This window comes from Rhopilema esculentum, chromosome 4 (assembly GCF_057945365.1).
Source record: "Rhopilema esculentum isolate cy_ngs chromosome 4, ASM5794536v1, whole genome shotgun sequence".
Lineage (NCBI taxonomy): Eukaryota > Metazoa > Cnidaria > Scyphozoa > Rhizostomeae > Rhizostomatidae > Rhopilema > Rhopilema esculentum.
The window spans coordinates 4397551-4415648 of record NC_142818.1 but is presented as its reverse complement, the minus strand read 5'-3'; the positions used below and the strand labels follow the sequence as shown (position 1 = coordinate 4415648).

The 18098-nt window shown below is 36.0% G+C and overlaps 3 protein-coding genes across 6 annotated transcripts in view; 1 reads left to right on the top strand and 2 right to left on the bottom strand.

Moving 5' to 3' along the window:
- The first annotated feature begins 365 nt into the window (after positions 1-365).
- Positions 366-18098, top strand: part of LOC135691057 (centrosomal protein of 76 kDa) — a 30385-nt gene continuing 12652 nt past the window's right edge. The window contains exons 1-13 of one of the 4 annotated variants that reach the window (XR_010516715.2): positions 366-954; positions 1992-2183; positions 2803-3086; positions 3415-3762; positions 4520-4683; positions 6728-6848; positions 7128-7232; positions 8708-8815; positions 10122-10339; positions 10870-11024; positions 11315-13094; positions 13439-13594; positions 13943-14199. Coding sequence is in view for 1 of the 4 variants with exons in the window: in XM_065208803.2 (XP_065064875.2) it covers positions 627-954; positions 1992-2183; positions 2803-3086; positions 3415-3762; positions 4520-4683; positions 6728-6848; positions 7128-7232; positions 8708-8815; positions 10122-10339; positions 10870-11008 (2007 nt within the window). In the remaining 3 variants the exon portion in view is untranslated. Of the gene's footprint in view, positions 955-1991; positions 2184-2802; positions 3087-3414; positions 3763-4519; positions 4684-6727; positions 6849-7127; positions 7233-8707; positions 8816-10121; positions 10340-10869; positions 13095-13438; positions 13595-13942; positions 14200-18098 lie in introns of those variants that run through there. The other 3 variants (XR_010516716.2, XR_016145298.1, XM_065208803.2) reach the window with 3 other exon arrangements.
- Positions 11348-12831, bottom strand: LOC148960322 (uncharacterized). The gene is made up of 2 exons (XM_089116089.1): positions 12670-12831; positions 11348-11676 (listed from the first exon to the last, which is right to left on the bottom strand). Exons 1-2 carry the CDS (start codon positions 12829-12831, stop codon positions 11485-11487), a joined length of 354 nt encoding a protein of 117 aa, XP_088972215.1. The 3' UTR covers positions 11348-11484.
- Positions 14665-16681, bottom strand: LOC135691077 (uncharacterized). The gene is made up of 4 exons (XM_065208829.2): positions 16607-16681; positions 16217-16302; positions 15527-15634; positions 14665-15055 (listed from the first exon to the last, which is right to left on the bottom strand). The coding sequence occupies exons 1-4, from the start codon at positions 16648-16650 to the stop codon at positions 14880-14882; spliced, it is 414 nt and encodes a 137-aa protein (XP_065064901.2). The 5' UTR covers positions 16651-16681; the 3' UTR covers positions 14665-14879.

Sequence of the window (18098 nt, the reverse complement as noted above, 5' to 3'; positions counted from 1 at the left end):
ATATTGACAACAACTTGTCCCCTCTGGCTACAGTTTTTCCAAAAGATATTTTGAAAAGTTGGTATAACTATAATTCCGTGAGGTTGATTTAGTCCAAATATAAATGTTTGTTATACATCTGTTTTCTTGTTTTAAAGTCTGTCTGCCCCGCCCTCAGGTATGGTTCTTGCTCGAGTTTGCCCACCCTAGCCGACATCTAACAGCTACGTGGCTGGAACAAACAAAGACAAAAGGCAATTGCGTTCTTTTTAGGACTATATGGTCCTAAATGACTAGTCATATGGAATTAATCGTTGTGTTATTTCGAATCTAAGCACAGCACTTCCTTCTTTAATTCGCGCCTCGTTTCAGTGAACTTGGTCTCCTTTTCAGTTTCCACCATATTCGATTTTTTGGCGGGGTAAATTTGTTAAAGGCCTATTTGTTTGTTAGACAGTTCTACCTTTGTGTTCAGAAGGATTTACTTGGAGCTTTATATAAGTTCACCAACCTAGCAATGACCTCAGGTGCATTTTATGTCCTTATTTAAGCTAGCAGAATCGGTAAGCTTTTAATTCAGGATAGGCCAGTCGCATTGGTGCCCGCTTATTTGTGCGAGAAATGCTGCTTGGATAAACTTGACAAGCATGTCTCTTCCACCAGAAAAGCTTCAAGAATTGAAAGGAATCATCCATAGTCACCTAGATCGTATGGATATTCACAGTAAAGTTCGGGAATTCATGTCAGAATCTGCAAGAGACAAAAATGATGATACTCACTATGAACCAATGGATGAAGAAAAATTGCTGAGGTCAATCCGAGATAAAGGAATTATCGACGATGTCATGAGAGGACTAGATTTCAAAGGATTGTCTGGAGCAGCCGGGCAAACTAAGGACGTACGCAGCAAAGAATTCCAGAGAAAGCCAAAAGGCGATAATTGTTTGCCTGGTGGTGCAAATTTAGATAAAGAATGTCAGTATTTTTATCCCAGGGTACTTTTAGCATGTGATTGTATTTTGGTTGATATTGACAATAAGACATATATCAAGAGAGGGGTTCTCTAAAAAGCACGCTTATGATTTTGTACTGTACAGAGATGTAGCCAGAAGAGGTTACATGGAGGCTATCCCCCATTGAGTATGTTTATCCCATCACTACCAAACTTCGAATGATAAATCTATACAGCATAATATACCCAGAACTTGTTGTGAAACTTTTCATAAATTCTGGCTATATCATTGAGTCATGTGGCCATAGCTGTCCAGTTTATATTCCCAGATGTGTATGAGATGTATTGTTCTGCCCCATGATTTCTATTGTAAATTCTTTTGATGTTCCCTTTTCAAATGTGTAAGACTTGCCCAAAATGTGTGAGACTTGATAGGTTTGTGTTGCAAGTATCTCAATTTTTAGTAGCACTATTCAAATATAAATTAAAACTAAAATTTGGAGCAACTGAAAAGAATATGTAAAGAAAATTGTTCCAAAACTTTACTCTTCTGGTAGATAGAGAATACCAATAGCTTTATAGTTTTTAGAGGGTTAATGAAGCAATCAGGCTTTAAATCCAATTCCAGAGATAAAACCTTCTTCACAAGCATCAAGGGTGCCCATTAGAAATATTTTGGGGTTTGGGGAATGGCGTCAAGTTGGACCAACTCTTGATTAGAATGGACTGACCTTTCTAAATAGATGCCAAAAAGGAGGTGAAATTCTACCATTCACAAGGATCAGGATCTACTCTCAGCCATTAAAGTTTTTTCAGAATAAACATTTAAATCATTTTTTTGGGGGGGGGGAGTACTTTATCACCTGATTGAGCTTGTAATTTATTTAATAAATATTTGGCCTTTGTATAGCTTTAACACAAATAAGTAGAATTTCCAGCTTGCCCAACATATTTGCTATATGTTTGTTTTAAATTCTTTAGATTACTAGTAGTTGAGTTTATTTGCAATGCAAGGGCCCAAAAGTTTGACTGAAATTAAAGTTATTCTTTTTCACAACAGTTGCAGTCGATCCAAGCAAAAGGTACATATATTTGCAGATACTTGGTGGGAAAGCCTTTTTAGAGCATCTACAAGATCCAGAACCACTGCCTGGAAGAGCAACTAGTACATTTACTGTGTTTGTTCAATATAGAGAACAGAGGTTTAAGTCAAGGCCTGTTCCATGTAGCTGTGATCCTGATTTTCAAGAAGGTATAGAGATGATAATTTTTCTATTATCGTCCTCTTTGAGTATAATTTGAATTCTACTTATACTTTGATTTCCTTAATCCTTAAACATTTACAATTCTATCTGCAGACCAAAAGTATCTGATTCAATATTGTTAGTGGCTTTTTCATAGCTGGTCAATTAGAATTAACAGCACCTTGAAGTAGAAAGTGGTTAGCTGTCAAAAACATTGTTATCTTCTGAACTGAAAGTAGAAACCTAGGGTAAGGACCTATGCTCTATAATACTCTTCACAAATTTGTGATTTTAAAGTCAAATGTTATGCTAATATATGATTGGTCTAGCAGAATTAGTCAGACACTGACCAAGCACAGTAATGTGAATGTGAAATTACTATGAAGTTGTAGTAGGATGTTGGCTAGCTTTTATTGTTTCCACAAACATTTAGCTCCAAGTTATCAGGCCATCTACTTGCATACAATTGACAAGTGGGAGCAAAATCTGTTGAGTTGTGATGTTTTTGCACTTGATAGATAACATTCAATGAGAAAAAGTTAGTCTTTAAGTTCTAAAACCACTTTTGAATAAAATAGTTTTTTGAACTTTCAAAATTGAACTTTTTGTTTTAATGTCATCTGACAGGCTTTCTAATAGAGGTTCAAAAACACCCAAAAGACCCTGGGAAAATCTCTACAGCACCGTTACTGCTAACTGTCTCAGATAAAGTTCACCTGATTCTAATAAAGAATGATTTGTCTGGTGAAAAGAGCCTTCTTTCTTCGCATTTTTTGGATTGGAGAAGAATTTTATCCTGTTTAGATGGAAGAAGTAGCTTTGCACTTGAAATGAATGGTGTTGGTGCTGAAAACAATGTCCCTGTTGGGGTGTTGGATATAAAATTGTCAATTGTTCCAAAAATATCAAAGGTATCATAAATTGATTTATCAATCATGAAATGAATTGATTTTCATCAGAAAATTATTGTTTTTGTGTAAAGCATCTAATGTTTTGCAACATTCAAAGAGCTCTTTTTTCTATTTTAAGTATATATTCATGCAGTATTGTATATGACATTCAAAGCCTTAATTTTGTAACCTTGTCTTGTAATTTTGTAACTTTGTAACTTTGTAATTTTGTGAGCAGCCTTGTCTTTTAAGCTGTTTGTTCTAATTATTTGTGTGAAAGCTCATAATGGGTAAGTATATACAACTATTTTCAAACATGTTGCTGAAAATGTTTACCGACCTGCTCTAGAAAGTCACTGCTGATGTATTGTCAGGACAACTGAATTTAGAAAAAAGTAGACTGTCAGAGAGAGAACGATTATTTTTGGCATATGCTAAGCAGTGGTGGAGGGAATTCCTACAAATTAGAGCATCTCATTCGAACAGACTTGTGAAGATCTTTGCTCAGGATGAGAATGGTGTACACAAGCTGGTGTGCTCATTTGTGCAACCATTGCGAAGTGGGAGGTTGATTGATACTCCAAGACAGGCAGCCAGATTTGTGTCTTTGATTGTATATGACAAGGCTTCAACAATTGGTGGTGCTCACAGTGAAATGTGGACAAACATGCTGTCTTTCCTGTGTACAGGAAAAGGGGTAAGCTGCTAACCTTAGTACCATCTATATTGATTTTTTACTGAATCTTTGTTAAGATTTCTTGTGTCCTTTGTTTTAACTTCTACTTTGAACATTTGCAAACAATTTCTTGGCTATTATTGGGTTAAGATGGTCCAGAAGGCAAGATAAAACTTGATGCTACTAGGTCTCTGCTTTTAGTTATTGTGGCTTGGGTAGCCAAAAACAATGATTCTGTTTCTCTTTGTAAGTGTCTGATTTCTCTTGAAGAAAGGAAGCTAACCTTCATCCTATCCAGACTTTGTAACAGACCTTTCAAATTTTTAAAATCTGGAAATTTTTTTCTTTTCTTAAGTATGACAAAAATTATAACAGGAAACGTCTTCTAATGATTTTAAATGTTTTTGTTTACATGTAATACCAAAAACAAATTTTCATGAAGAAAATTTTAAAGTGAGAGAGTATTAAAAAAACGGGAGACTGGGGAAAAGCAAGCTATACCTGGAATCTCCTGGTGAAACTTTAAAGTTTTATGGGTCTATAGTAGCTTATTAACACAGTCAACAGGCCCAAAACGAATTGCAAAGATAATACTTTCCAGTTGAATTGCTACCCTGAGTAAAACAATTCCTTTGTTTTATTTTTTGAAGCCCTTTTTAAGTTTGCATAATTACTTTTTGAAATTTATTTGTAAAACCTAAAAAGTTGTTTAATACCTCCAGAACTCATATCACTCATATTCATAATACAGCTTAACATCAGCTTTATTCCTTCGCAGGACGTGGAGAATCACTCGATATTGCTTTGCAGTCTATTGCTTGGGTTCGGATTGAATGCATTTGTTTGTATTGGGACCAAGGCCAAGGGCAAGGCCCATAGCTGGGTGGCTTCTATTGGAACTGATGGGAATTGTGTGTTTTGGGAGAGCCTCACAGGTCAAAGGTATGCATTATGACAGCTATGTTTTGATAATTGTCTTTTAGTCTGTGAGTTAAGAAATATATTTTCTTATGGGCCTAATCGCTTGAAAAACTTAAATTTTTTTCACTAATGTCTGATTCAGTTATACTTATTTTTGTTTGGTATTAACGATTATAAATGATCTTATTTACTGATGAAGCTCTAAGTAAATAAAGTAAAGCCAAAAATTGTGCTTCTAATGTACGTTTCTGCTGCGTTCATTGCGATAAAATTTTTGTTATTGCAAAATGCAAATCATTCAGTTATAGAGCTGAAAATTTGCCCCTTTCCGAGGAAAAACCGATCAAAGACGAACCGATTTGGTGACACTGCTACATAAGAATCTTAGGATCTTGCTCGCTGTGAATTGACTGCTTGTTCGAAAATTTCTGCTTCTTGAAGTTATTTCTGAAATAAACTTGTTAAGTTGAAAATAATTCAAATAATAAACACGATTCTAGGTCGTCTGTTTGATTTCGTAGTTTCGATTGCAACTGTGACCTGTAGAGCTGCTTACGTTTAAATCGCCTACAACTACCTCTTCGCTTGCTTACTTATCTGTGGCTTCGCACACGAAGGCTAGGTCAAACTTAAACACTTTGACGTCAAGTTTACACATCACATTCACCAAAGCGGATATTCCTTTCGTGTAACTCAACGCAATGGTCAAAGTGGAAGCTCTTGTTATTCAAAAAGTGTACAAAATATTTTGGAAATCATAACAAATTCATGATAATTTCATTAGATTAACTAATAAAGAAAGTTAGACGCAAGAAAGTTAGGCTTTGCACAAGAAATTTAGACACATTAAGAAGCTTTGTGTATGCTTTGATATGTAGGAGGAAAGCGTTAAGTTGCTATTCTGAGTTTCACCCTTGTGTGATCATCAGGCAAGGGACAAAGAATTACTATTGTGCCTACACTGCATGGATCAGCCTTCAACTGACTGGCTAACTCTTGAATATCTATTCTCTATTGCTTTGTATGAACACTTTATTTTTCTGTTAATAGTCAGCAGAGATTCTTTCTGTAGAACTGTATGTTTCGCGTGATAACCTTTTGTTTCGTGTGTTCATGTAGGTTTATAAGCTTGTAGTCATGTTAGAGACCCAGCGTACTTACACTGTACACCCGAAGGCATTGATAGGCATTTCAAGTTACATAAATGTTGAGAAATGTTATGTTAAGGATTATGATGAATACTTTTTTAATGTCCCAGTTTAGCTATTGTCCACTTATCTGGATGTTCCATGACAGGTCGGTTAATAAGAAAATAAACAAAATCCACGAGAGAGCCCTGAGAATCACATACAAGGATAGTTGTTCTAGTTTCGAAGATTTATTGAAGAAAGCAAAACCTGTTTCCGTTCACCAGAAAAATTTAAAATTGCTTGCTACCAAAATCTTTAAAACTCAAAGCAATCTCAATCCTAGTTTCATGAAACAAATTTTTGTTCTGAAAGATCTACCTTACCACCTTCGAGGCTGAAGAAATATTTTTGCACCGAAACCAAAAGGAACAGGGTATGGTATTGAAAGTGCATGTTTTCTTGGATCTAGGACATGGCATGCTATGCCAACTTCTATTAAAGAGTCCCAGACACTTAACAACTTCAAAAGAAAAGTTCAAAGCTACGATTTTGATTGCAGTTGTAGATTGTGTAGATTGTATATAGGTAATTTAGGGTTTTTATAGTTATATTCTTTAATAGTATTCTCTCATTTGTAATTTAGATTTAATTTATTATAGTATCTTGTATTTAAGTTTCGGTTGGCTTGAATTAGCACGTGAGCTAGCAATAGAAGCCAACCTTAAAAAAAGAAATTATTATTATTATTAATTAGACATGCTTTGATATGTATAGCTGCTCTATCAGAGCAGGGGGCTCTTTATTACCACTCTGAGCTTCAATGTGATCATCAGGCAAGCGCCAAAGAGAGTACAGCTCTGTCTTCACCGCATTGATCAGTGCAACCGATCTATTAGAAGTGATATTTACAACATTAATAGCCTGTGATTTTTCAGATACGTTCATCAGCCGATCAACCCAGATGATCCCCCTGCTGTACGGCAACCAAAGCCATCACATGCTTATGAGAAGATTGGGTGTGTCTTCAATAACAAGGAATTTTACGCCAATTGCCAGGTAAACCTTGTGACTGCTCCCCAGTTAGTTTGCCGAGGGAGCTTGGCCTATAACATCACTTTTTTAAATACCTCATTTATCTGTCTTTTGTATGTCCTTAACATTGTTTTCTGTGCTTTGATGCCTTCCAGAACTCAAAATTTTAGGAAAACCTAGTTCCAAGGTTCTGACTTATTTTGCAGCTCTGATTTTGAGAAACAGCATCTTCCCAGACCCACAAGATGCTAAGCCTCTGTTGCTGCCTTAGTTTTCTTATTGTAAGCATTGTTTATATTCCAGCCAAGTGACAATGTGGATTTATGCATTTTCGAATTCAATAATGAGTCTCTTTGGAAAGGAATGAGTCTTGATGCCATAAAGTCAGTCTGTGGGCCAGGGATTTTGGTAAGCATATCTTAATAGATTTGTCCCCAGTTCATTGGTTGTGTTTGAGGCATTGTCCAGTTACCCCAAAACCAAGGTATGCCAAGCAACGTATGAAAAAGATTTTCCTCATTAGCAAAGATAGTGGTGTTCACACGCTATAGATCAAGAAATTGCATTGAAGCCTTAATTTAGCAAAGCTCATTGATTCCAGGTTAGCTTTGTCATTACGGAAGGGAACATCTTTGTTGAAAAAAGCAATGAAGCTGTATGTTTTCAAATTTTGGCTTCAATCATAAAACTTTCGAGATCAATGTTTTTGATGTTAGTCAACTTGATAGTCCTTCTGTGCGCTATTGAGTATCTTATTTCCCCTTATCTCTGCGTATAAGCTGAAACCCCTGGTTGTCGGAGTCCTGTTGTGGAATCTTTCTACACGGTGTGAGGGCTCAACTTGTCACTTACATACCTCATTATTGCCTCATAATCAGCATTAAAATTGTTTATTTTAGAGTTCTACCATTTGTGTAATTGTAAAATGTAATTGTTCCCTGAACTTTCTTGAATCAAAATTTGGAGCTCGATAAAAGTTTTCGTTATTTTCTTCTTAAGTGTATCGATTAAAGATAATGTACGAAGCCTTCTAATGTTTGTCGAATACACCTCGCTTTATTATATTATTTTTGTTGTTATGGAAAAACCTCTCAATTTTTGTAATCCAGAAATTTATAAGACCACAGTTTATACGAACACAACGGCTCGATTTGCCAAAAAATAAGAACATACCCACTTTAGATGAACAATTAGATGAAAAATGCACTGTTTTTTTTAAATTTGTTCTTATGTTATCAAAACAGAGCAGATTTTATTCGTTGTGGATTGGTTAACGAGAACAATAGCTGGAACAATAGCCTAGACACGATTCCAGCGCTCCGCCATATTTTTTACAATGCGATAAATTAAAGGGGGACTGGAAACATTAAAAATCCCTTTGTTCTTATAACCAATCAACGTCGTGACAGATTGCCTTTAACTTGCTTCTATAATGCGAAAAGATTATTTAGTAGTCTTAGAGACAATTTATAGTATTTAGTTGTAGAAAATTAATTTTGAAATAAGAAAAGTATTAAAAACACCTGACCATCAAATTATTCAAAAATAAGTAAATTATCTCTTATAACTTGCTGTATTCAAATTATCTCTTATAACTTGCTTTATTCAAATTATCTCTTATAACTTGCTTTATTCAAATTATCTGTTATAACTTGCTTTATTCAAATTATCTCTTATAACTTGCTTTATTCAAATTATCTCTTATAACTTGCTTTATTCAAAATAAAAATAAACAAGCATGCCATTTCCTCCCTCCCTTCCTGATTCCTTCTCCCATTTCCTTGTTAGGGTTCAGCTATAGCTCTTGAGTCTTTCCCTAGAATTACCAAGTAAAAAAATATCGAGTCTTATAAAAATCTTATTAAAAGAATGTTTATTTGCAGCCCTCGCCACGACAATTAATCACACTGCTTCCCCCATCTGTTGACCCTGTCATTGCAAGCAACGAGCTGGAAATTGATTTACGAGCTTTGGTCGTTGAGCACAGAAATGTAAGTAACGAAATAGTTTGCTTCTTGGTTAAAAAGGGTTTTGATTAAATGCAAACAACAGTTTGTTAACCATAACGAAAATCAAGCCAATATTCTAACGACATTTTTTCGCAAAAAATGTAGAGTTTTACAGTGTATGGGAAATTATGTGGATCTTATAAATAAAAATGTTTTATGAGCTGTAGAATGTAAAACGACAATACTGTAGAAAAATTTCGCAAATGGTTGCTTGAAAGCGTCGAGAACGAGACTTAGCAATACTTTACGAAAGCTGAATGCTGCAAAGCCATTGGAATCTGTCTTGAAGATTCTTGAAATTCATGGCCGTCACAAAATAAGTTATAAAAAATTGCTTATACTCAGAGTACTTAACTGGCAAAAAGTTTCCTAGGTAATCCTAAAATCTAAACAAACATTTTGATCACAAGAACTAGTGATTTTGAGAACTGTTATCAGAAGCAATGCTAAACGCGAATGTAATTGTAATAATTTGGAATAGAATGTGTGTATCCCGTATGTACATTAAGTCCCGTATAAATTAGTATCCCGTATGTACATGAAGTCCCGTATGTAATCCGCCCATGTAATCTCATACACACGTATTTTGTTGTTCAGTTCTTGAATATGGAGTTAATATACAGTTGGTATTTTAGTAGATATATAATCATGGACATTTCTCTATGATCAGTCCTTAAAACATTATAATGTGTTGCTTGGTTTGTGTGTCTACTGCTTAAGGAAAAACAGTGTTTCAAGGCCTTCAGTGTGGAAATTTGAGAATTCACCTTGCTATATGATAATGGTTCCGTCTTGTAACAAGAAGTTTTAGAAAAGATCTTTCACCCAGTACTTTAGGATATATATTCAAAATTTTCTTACATTCTTATTAACTTTAACTTAAATGCATTTTTCGCATTTGGCCCCTTTTGCACTGTCTTAGATCAGATTGGATTGCTGGTTTGTGCGATAGGCCAATTTCGTAGTATGCTAGGCTTGTCTTATATACAGAAAAAGATTGTCCTAAATACAGAAAACAATTTTGCAAACTCTGTAATCTATCTCTTATTGATGTATAAATGCTAGATATTCAAGTGTTATTTGATTTACATTTGTTTTTCTATTCAGATTGGGTAATGTATTCGATAATTTCGAACCGCGATCTGACACCCAAATCCCAGATGTAGTATTGTAAGCTTTAATAATAATGGTAATACAAGAACGATAATCGACTAACTGATACAGCCTGACAGCAATAATCGTAAAGCCTTTTATAAATGAATTTGTTCATTGTTACCCCTCTCTGCAGAATATTGGCATGACTACTCAATGGGACGATGAGCTATGCTACTTGCTGTCCCCTGCCCTGGCAGCCTATGAGCATGAGCATAGTCTTGGTGTATCTGTTGGAAATGAGGAGTTTCAGAATGCAATTCGAAGGAATGTTCCCGATGGTCACACCTTCAAAGGGTTCCCAATCCAGTTCATCCACAGAAATGCTGCCCGTGCGTTTGCAACTTGCCTCAGGTATTTAATTGATATTTTTTGTATATGATTCCAGCGATTTCAATAACATAAGCTCAGATTCGAATCAAACTTCCAGGCTTTGTGCTTGTTGTCAAAGTTGCGAATGTTTACAGGCAAAGTTCATTTGAATTTATCTTTAAAGGCTTTTTAATGTGCGTTAAGGCTTGCCTGTCTAAGTCTTTTTTATCATTCCAATAGTTTTAATGCTGAAATCCGTAACACACCTCAATGCAGTTCTCGTTATGCCTCATCTCGGATTACTGGAGCTTGCTCTATTACCCCCACTCGCATCACACTGGGGTTGAAGAAAAATGTTTTAATGCCATACAGCAAAGCAATTAAACATGTTTCTATTGCTTATAAGATTTCAAACTAAAAGCGTGATCGAATGAAAATACAGTTTTAACTGTCCTTTTTTGGGTGTAGTTTAGGAAGCTTTGATGCAGCTATAGATCATAAAGTGAAAGAGACATTTCTATCGATATAATGTACAAATTACAAATCTTGAAGTACATTTTTACATTTTCCAGATCCCCTATTTGTGAAGATATTATATGTTGCCGTGGTGATCAAGTTCGTCTCGCGGTCAGAACGCGGATCTTCACGTACCCCGAAGAAACTATGGCAGTATGGATAATGTTTGCTGTCAAATACAAATCAATACTGTAAAATACCAGTTATGAAGGTTTGAAACTTAAGCGTTATTGATAGAGTGGTTGTTGCTCACAAAACTAATTAAAGAGTTTATCTCTATGATATTCATTAATTCCTACGGCCCAACTTATTTCCACATACATAAAAATGCACACTCTAAAAATGGCAGAGTATAATGCACATTAAATAAACAAGACCATCTTTGTCTTGCTTCGAAGACAGAACTTACACTCGGCTCTTTGCGTCGTTTTGCGGCTGATTGCGTGCAACTTATGTTGATACACAGGTTATTTCACCACCCTATCAATATTTCATCTGCAGATATACGAACGACACAAGAAAGAATCTAAATACTGCAGTTACCCATTTGGGAATTTATGTTTATCAAAATGAAAGCATATAAATCTACAGTGGTAGCATATTGATGATTCGAGTTTAATAAACTGTGCCTTTAGTCTTGCTTCTGATTACGGTATTTTATCACAAATCCATTAACAGCATGGCAGCGGCAACCGCCTCGGATGCTTTCCAATGACTTTGCCGCAAGCGCAGCATTTGTGCAGGACATCTTTTGAAAAGCTGGATTTCAGAGTAAACATCATCAATGCAGGAAAAACGAAGAAGGCTACCACTGTCATTACCACTGTTGCTTTACCAATTTTGTGTGTAATTGTTGTCATGTGCTACAAAATAGATCAATGGACTGTAAGAGATGATATATACGAAAAATATGTGTAGACTTTTACAGGACTCAAATTTCGCTAAAGTGACCTTAAATCAAAACATGAAAAAAAACCACAATCTAATTTTTGTTTCTTCGTTTGTTTGTTTGTTTGTTTGTTTGTTTGCTTGTTTGTTGTTTGTTGGCTTAGGTGAAGTTGGTTTATGGTACAGAAGTTGTCTCCCCTCAAAATGTTAGTATTGGAATTGCTATGTTGAGAATAAAGCTATAAACACGAAAAGGGTTGTAGGATACATAGATTGTTGCGCTTCAATCAAGGATCTTTAACTACAGAATAGCAAAAGACATTTTGAAAAATAACAATCACTGTCTTTATTTCTCGGCATGATGACGTCACAGAAATATTCCAATGCCGTATTTGCCGTATTCGACCGTTACCCATTTGCAGAATCTGGAAGAGTTGACATGATGGCTAACCTAAAGTTCACTGAATAAGAAATGAATTATCATAGACTTTTTGGCCAAAATTTATTACTTTTTAGGAAAAAGTTGTTTTACGGCTAACGTATTACTTGAGGATGAAATATCAGCTCATTTACCTAGAAATATAATCTTGATTGATACCTTTTTCGGATCAATTTTTTGGATCTTTGATCATATTTTGTTATTCTCAGAACTCTGAGGGCAATCTTGTTTGACCCGCTGACCAGTTTCAGGGTTCGAATCAGCATTGTACGGGAAAAAGGGAAATGACTGGCCTTTGTTGGCTTTTAAACTGAAATATGGTAGAGTTCCGAATATTTTTGACATTTTCTAAAGATTTGTGGTTTGACTTTTAATATTTTTTCACTTGCTAGCGTGCATTAATGTTTTGCATGTGCCAATATTGGAATGCTGTAATGAACACATAATGCAGTAATTAGCTTTCGTCTCTATGTAGGGCTTAGACAAGAAATACAGCGAAATTTTCAGATTATAGAAGAAGCTATTGTACCTCATCTCCACATTTTTCGCAGAAAACTCTCATTGGGCGTCTTCCAAGTTTATTCTCTGTTGCTTGGGACTTTTTAATTGATGTTTCTTGGTCTGCCATAGTGTTCTTTCGAGAAACGTTCAAAGATTTCCGCGCGTTGTATGCTGATCTAGTTATACTCATCCAATCGTGACGTCAGATGTATAACAACAAGGTTTTTGTAACGAAATTTATTACTCTGACGCAAGCAGATTCACCAGAAATCGGCCACAGTTTTATGACACACAGCTAAGCAAATTTCAAGCGAAAGTCTCATTTTGAATCAGCTTAAACAGCTTTCGTTCGAAATTCAGAAACAGAAGATTCAGACATTTGATTTTTCCACCAAAGATTGAAAGATGGAGGACAGGAAAACTAACATTGACAACAAATATGCTAATTTGGATGTGAGTTAAAGCTTTGTGTTATATATTTGATACATAGCCAAAAAACTAGCGTAAAATTGTCTTTGGATATTGTTAAATGTAAAATTTGGAGGGACGGAAAACCTATGGAATTCTCTTAAAGGATCTTGGCTACTCTAAAAGCTTATCTTATTTTCTTTTTTAGGTAATGTTTTAGTCAGCCTTTTTTTTGAGAATATTACCCAAAACAAACAAACTCTTATAACAGCAGTGACAGATAAGGGTGCTGAGGGGGCTTTGCCCCAAATAATTCCCAGAAACTTTTTAGCCCCCTCAATTTGTGCGTTCATCGTCTTACAGCATACTGTTTGTGATCTTTATTACAGAAATCCACCAACGATGGTATTGCACTTACTGAAGTTCAGTTAAGCCCTGCTGTACAGCCAAATTCTGTTTACACGCCTACCGTTGTCACGCAACAACCGAAAACTTCTTTTGGTACATTGCCTCAACCAGCATTTTGCCCTTCATGTGGCAGTAAGGTATGAACAGAGACATACTCCTTAGCCTAGTCTTATTATGGAAGATCTGATTGTATTCTCCTTAATATTATCCTTAGATTCTTGCGCGCCATACTCCAGGTTACATCGTTGTTTCAATTATTTTTCACAGTATGATAAAGGTCCAAATGTAAACTATCAAAATCATCAAATCGTATAAATCAACGAACTTTTTATACCTCGCACGTTTTCACCCTAGACAATGGTCTATGCCCTTGCTCTATCTTTTGATGCTGAAATTGTTAATTTATAACTAAAGTGCCAGAACGCAATAGTTTTATTTAATCGCCCTGTTTTTTGCTTAGCTCCCTTGTCTGTCCTATTTAATAGGGTCTAACAACAGTCGGTCATACGAATGGAAAAGCAACTATATTGGCCGCGGTGGTATGCTGCATGATATGCCCTCTGCTAATCGCCGTACCGTTTATATCAACGCCTTGCAAAGATGTCGAGCACTCTTGCCCTAAATGTGGGGCAGCAGTTGGGAAACACGAACTGCTTCATTGCTGAGAGAAGATTAATCATTTTTGGATGTTGCTTTAGCCAGATTATTGATGTTAATGAATAGTTCTTACCCATAATTGTTATCAATGCATTCTTTTCTGCTTCTCTCCATCTGCAATATTTTGGGCTTGAAGTATCGTAATATGACATGTGAAACAACTTCTAGTAGTCTTACTGCTAAAAGTTCAAATTTTTGGGCCTTAAATCCTTCTTTTTCAATTAAAACATGATTATCAAAATACCAGAAACAGATACATCACCATGCAGTCTTGACATAAACTTACTAGAGATTTGCCGCTATGACTCTTCAGCTTTGCTTGGAGGGTGAGGGGACTTGGTGATATTGAGACTTTTGTTGGTATAAAAGGAGACTTGATATTCTTGTGATGTCATTGAATTATTGCTGGTGCTAGAGTCTCATCAATCAAAATTATGTCATTGTGGCTAATGGGCTATTGCCCCTTCCCTATCTACCTACTTTGTTCAAAAGAGAATGAGAAGAAAATGAAGCAGCAAATTCAAGATGGCGGGCGAAAAAATCACTTCAGTTTCTCAGCTAAATCTTTTATAATTCATATTCTCTGGTTCCAAATCTACATTAGTTTTAACAGATGCAAAGTACAAAAGGGTATATTTGCGCATCAGTTTTTTTAATTTCTTTTACCATTTTGAGTAACTTGCCCGTACATATACTGAAAATATGCGAAAGTCAGTTCAGCGAAATCAACGGCAGCTCCCTATCAGCGAACTTTGGTCTTGACGCTTAGCAGATCAATCGTTTATGGTATTTTCTTGTATGAAGAAGAAACCTGCGGCATCTGTAGCGATGACGGAATCCAAAGTATCTGTGGCAGCTTTTCAGATATCGGCGACATGGCCAGTATCGGAATCGGAAGTAGCGGCGGCAGAACCAATGGCTTGTTCTAGCTACCGGGTTTGCTACAAAAATGAGTATCGAAACTTTAGATGTTTTCATCACCATTGCTTTCGTAGCCAAACATTACTATAGGTACGTGATTGTGTCAGTGGAATGTTAGCAATATTGTCCGTTGGGGTTGCTACTCTTGCCAAAAAGTTGTTAAAAACCTAACAATGTTCACGTTATAAGTTTTTGGTTCCGCAAAATTTGGAGATGGCACGAAACAGCGGAAACATGGCACCCTTTTGAGTTCCAGACACCTGACTAAAACTAATGTGGCTCAGGCAAGTCGTAGTTATAGTTATTTCATTAATACAATTACGATAAACTCCAACAATTATGGTTTTCTCGTCACTATTATCATTTAATACCATAGCCGCCATCATAATCATCATATTGTATTTCAACACAGGCCTAATCATAATTTTGTATAATCACCTCAAGAAAAAAGTATTGAAAAACAGTTTAACTGCACTTCATCCTTGTATTACCTTCTGTGTCTTCCGCTTCATCCATGTTCTCGTCTGCTTCATCGTTTTCTCCATTTTCTTGTTCTTCAGGTTCTTTGAGAACATCAAGAACCTTCTCTTCTTCGGTTGCTGCATGAATAACAGTCACAATTTTTATTAGGAATACATTTTTATATGTGTATTTGGAAATATAGGGTATTCCTCTTAGGGATTGTTAGCAAATTGTTAAAAACCTCACAATCTTCACGTTATAAGTTTTTGGTACCGCAAAATTTGATGATGGCACGAAATAGAAACGGATAATGACGACGAAATGATCGAACTCTGCACATTCACGTTCATAAGTTGACTATCCCAGGATTGAGCCAGCTCCCCAAGTCATAAGCGTTTCTTCTATGTTGCTTATAGGCTATCTAAGATCTTCCTTCTCCATATACAGTGTTTATTCCTTCCCTGAAGGTGTATATGCCTACAAAGTCGTTTGGAGTTCTTACCGGCAACCATGCAATATTGAAAGTTAGCAGAGATACAAATGGGAAGGGAAACAACTTTTTTCTGAAACTGTGTAACTAAAACTTAGTAACTTATCTAGTATTCTTAAGATCAGAATTTGCGATAGGTGTACGTAAAAAAAACTGAAAAAATCTTCAGTCATTGAACTATTAGGGATTTCATATTGTACATTAGCATGAAAATAGAAACCGCCCTCACCTGGTGTTGCAACAGCAACACACACCAACAGAGCCAAGGCGGCAAACACAATGAGTTTCATTTTGCAGAGAATCTTCTCCCAGGACCTGCAATAGGAAAGGTCGCTAATATTGAATAATGAAACGAAAGAGACCAAATTTGTCAGTATTGAAGTGTTCTGTAATGTAAGATAAAATTTCTTTAAAGAACATAGAGAAACCAGTCAATTAAAACTGGCTACACTTTGAGGCCTGGTCCTGTTTAAATCATTATCTTTTTTAGATTAAACCTATTATAAAATAAAGAGCCATGCTTTGGCCTATGATAACTTGTGGTTCATGCAGTTCCTTCCGAGGTTGAAAGGTATTAACGTCCAGCATGAATGCAACAACGTAAATTAATTACACTTACCTCAATTTCACAAATTTGACGCTACAAGACAAGTGTTTTGACATTCGAGTAGAAAGTTTTTTATACTTTTTCTAGCCTAATTAACTTAATTGCCTAATTTTGCGGTTTATTATTGATGCCAAAAGCGCCTAGAACTACGGAGCAAAAATGTTGATTCGGATTTTTAAGGCGTTATTTGATTAAATGCCAGCCTCATTATCTACAGAATCTTAATTTGTTTCGTTTCGTTTTGGCACATTCTGTGATTTCGTGATTAGTTAGTTGCCTCGAGGCCCCAGCCTCGATTTCAAAAGAAGATATTTCTTAGCTAGTCCCTTTATATTTTCTGAATAAGTTTAAATTAACGTATAAAAAAGTGAATACCTAATTATATCTCTACTTATTAGGTAACAGCCACTTTTCAGCAGAACGAAGTAGCTTGACGCGCCTTATCTCGTGAACAAACTAGCCACTCCCTCATCTTTTGCGGAACTTTTGTGTATTCAAAAATAAACTTTTTGTACTGACGTGAATTTGTTAGTAACAACTACAGTATAAGATAACAACATTACAATCAGATTGCTTCGCTCTCATTGTGCTAAAGGGGTGTTCTCCGATCCGATTTTCCGACAAAGTTTGTGAACCACTCTTATTTGCTGACAAATCTGAAAGTTTGCCGACGAAACATCCCTACATAGAAAAAAAACCCATGATGTCTATTTTAAAAGTTATTTCCAAGTAAGGTATCACACCCCCACTTCTCCCCGTAGCGACGGCCTTGTTCGCTAGCTTGGGTTACCCACAAATTTTTAGGCAAGGGTCCCTTGTTTCGCGCCATGTTTGTCAGCCTCGGTACCACTAATGATGCCAATTACAGCCAAGCATATCCTGCTAAGTTTGTTCGACTTCTTATTTTTGAATTCATTGATTGCGTATAATTAAGAAGCTTGGGGGCGTTACTCAATTAACTAGACTTTCAGCTCATTTCAGCGAAATTTTTTCTATCACCTACGTCATACTATCACTAGCGGAAAAACTATTCTCTTTCTGGAGGCACTCATACCATGCATGTATCGAGTAGGCGTGTAGAATGTTTACAAGACGATAAACATGCACAAATTGATTTAACAGCCATTCAATAGCTCTGCTTAAACATTTCTTTCATTTTCAACGATCCTCGCTAATTAGACCTTGCTGGGTAAGTGGTTTTTATCGTGCATCCATAGAATGCCCCCAAAAGCGTCCGCAAAAATTGTGAGACCGCTTTTTCTTCCAATTTCGCAATAATGCCAAAGTCTGTTTGGCGTATTTACCCAAAGAAAACCTATCGAAATTATTTTGTAAACCATTCGTAATTTTGACTTAGGCTCCAGACAGACGTATTCGTTGCTCAACCCTTCCACCGTTCCCTTTCCTCCCCGGTCCCCTCCAAGCAATGTTGTTTGTTGAGATTTGGTGAAATAGTTGCGAATCATGTGTGCAAAGACCGTATACAATAACAAGATCTCAACAA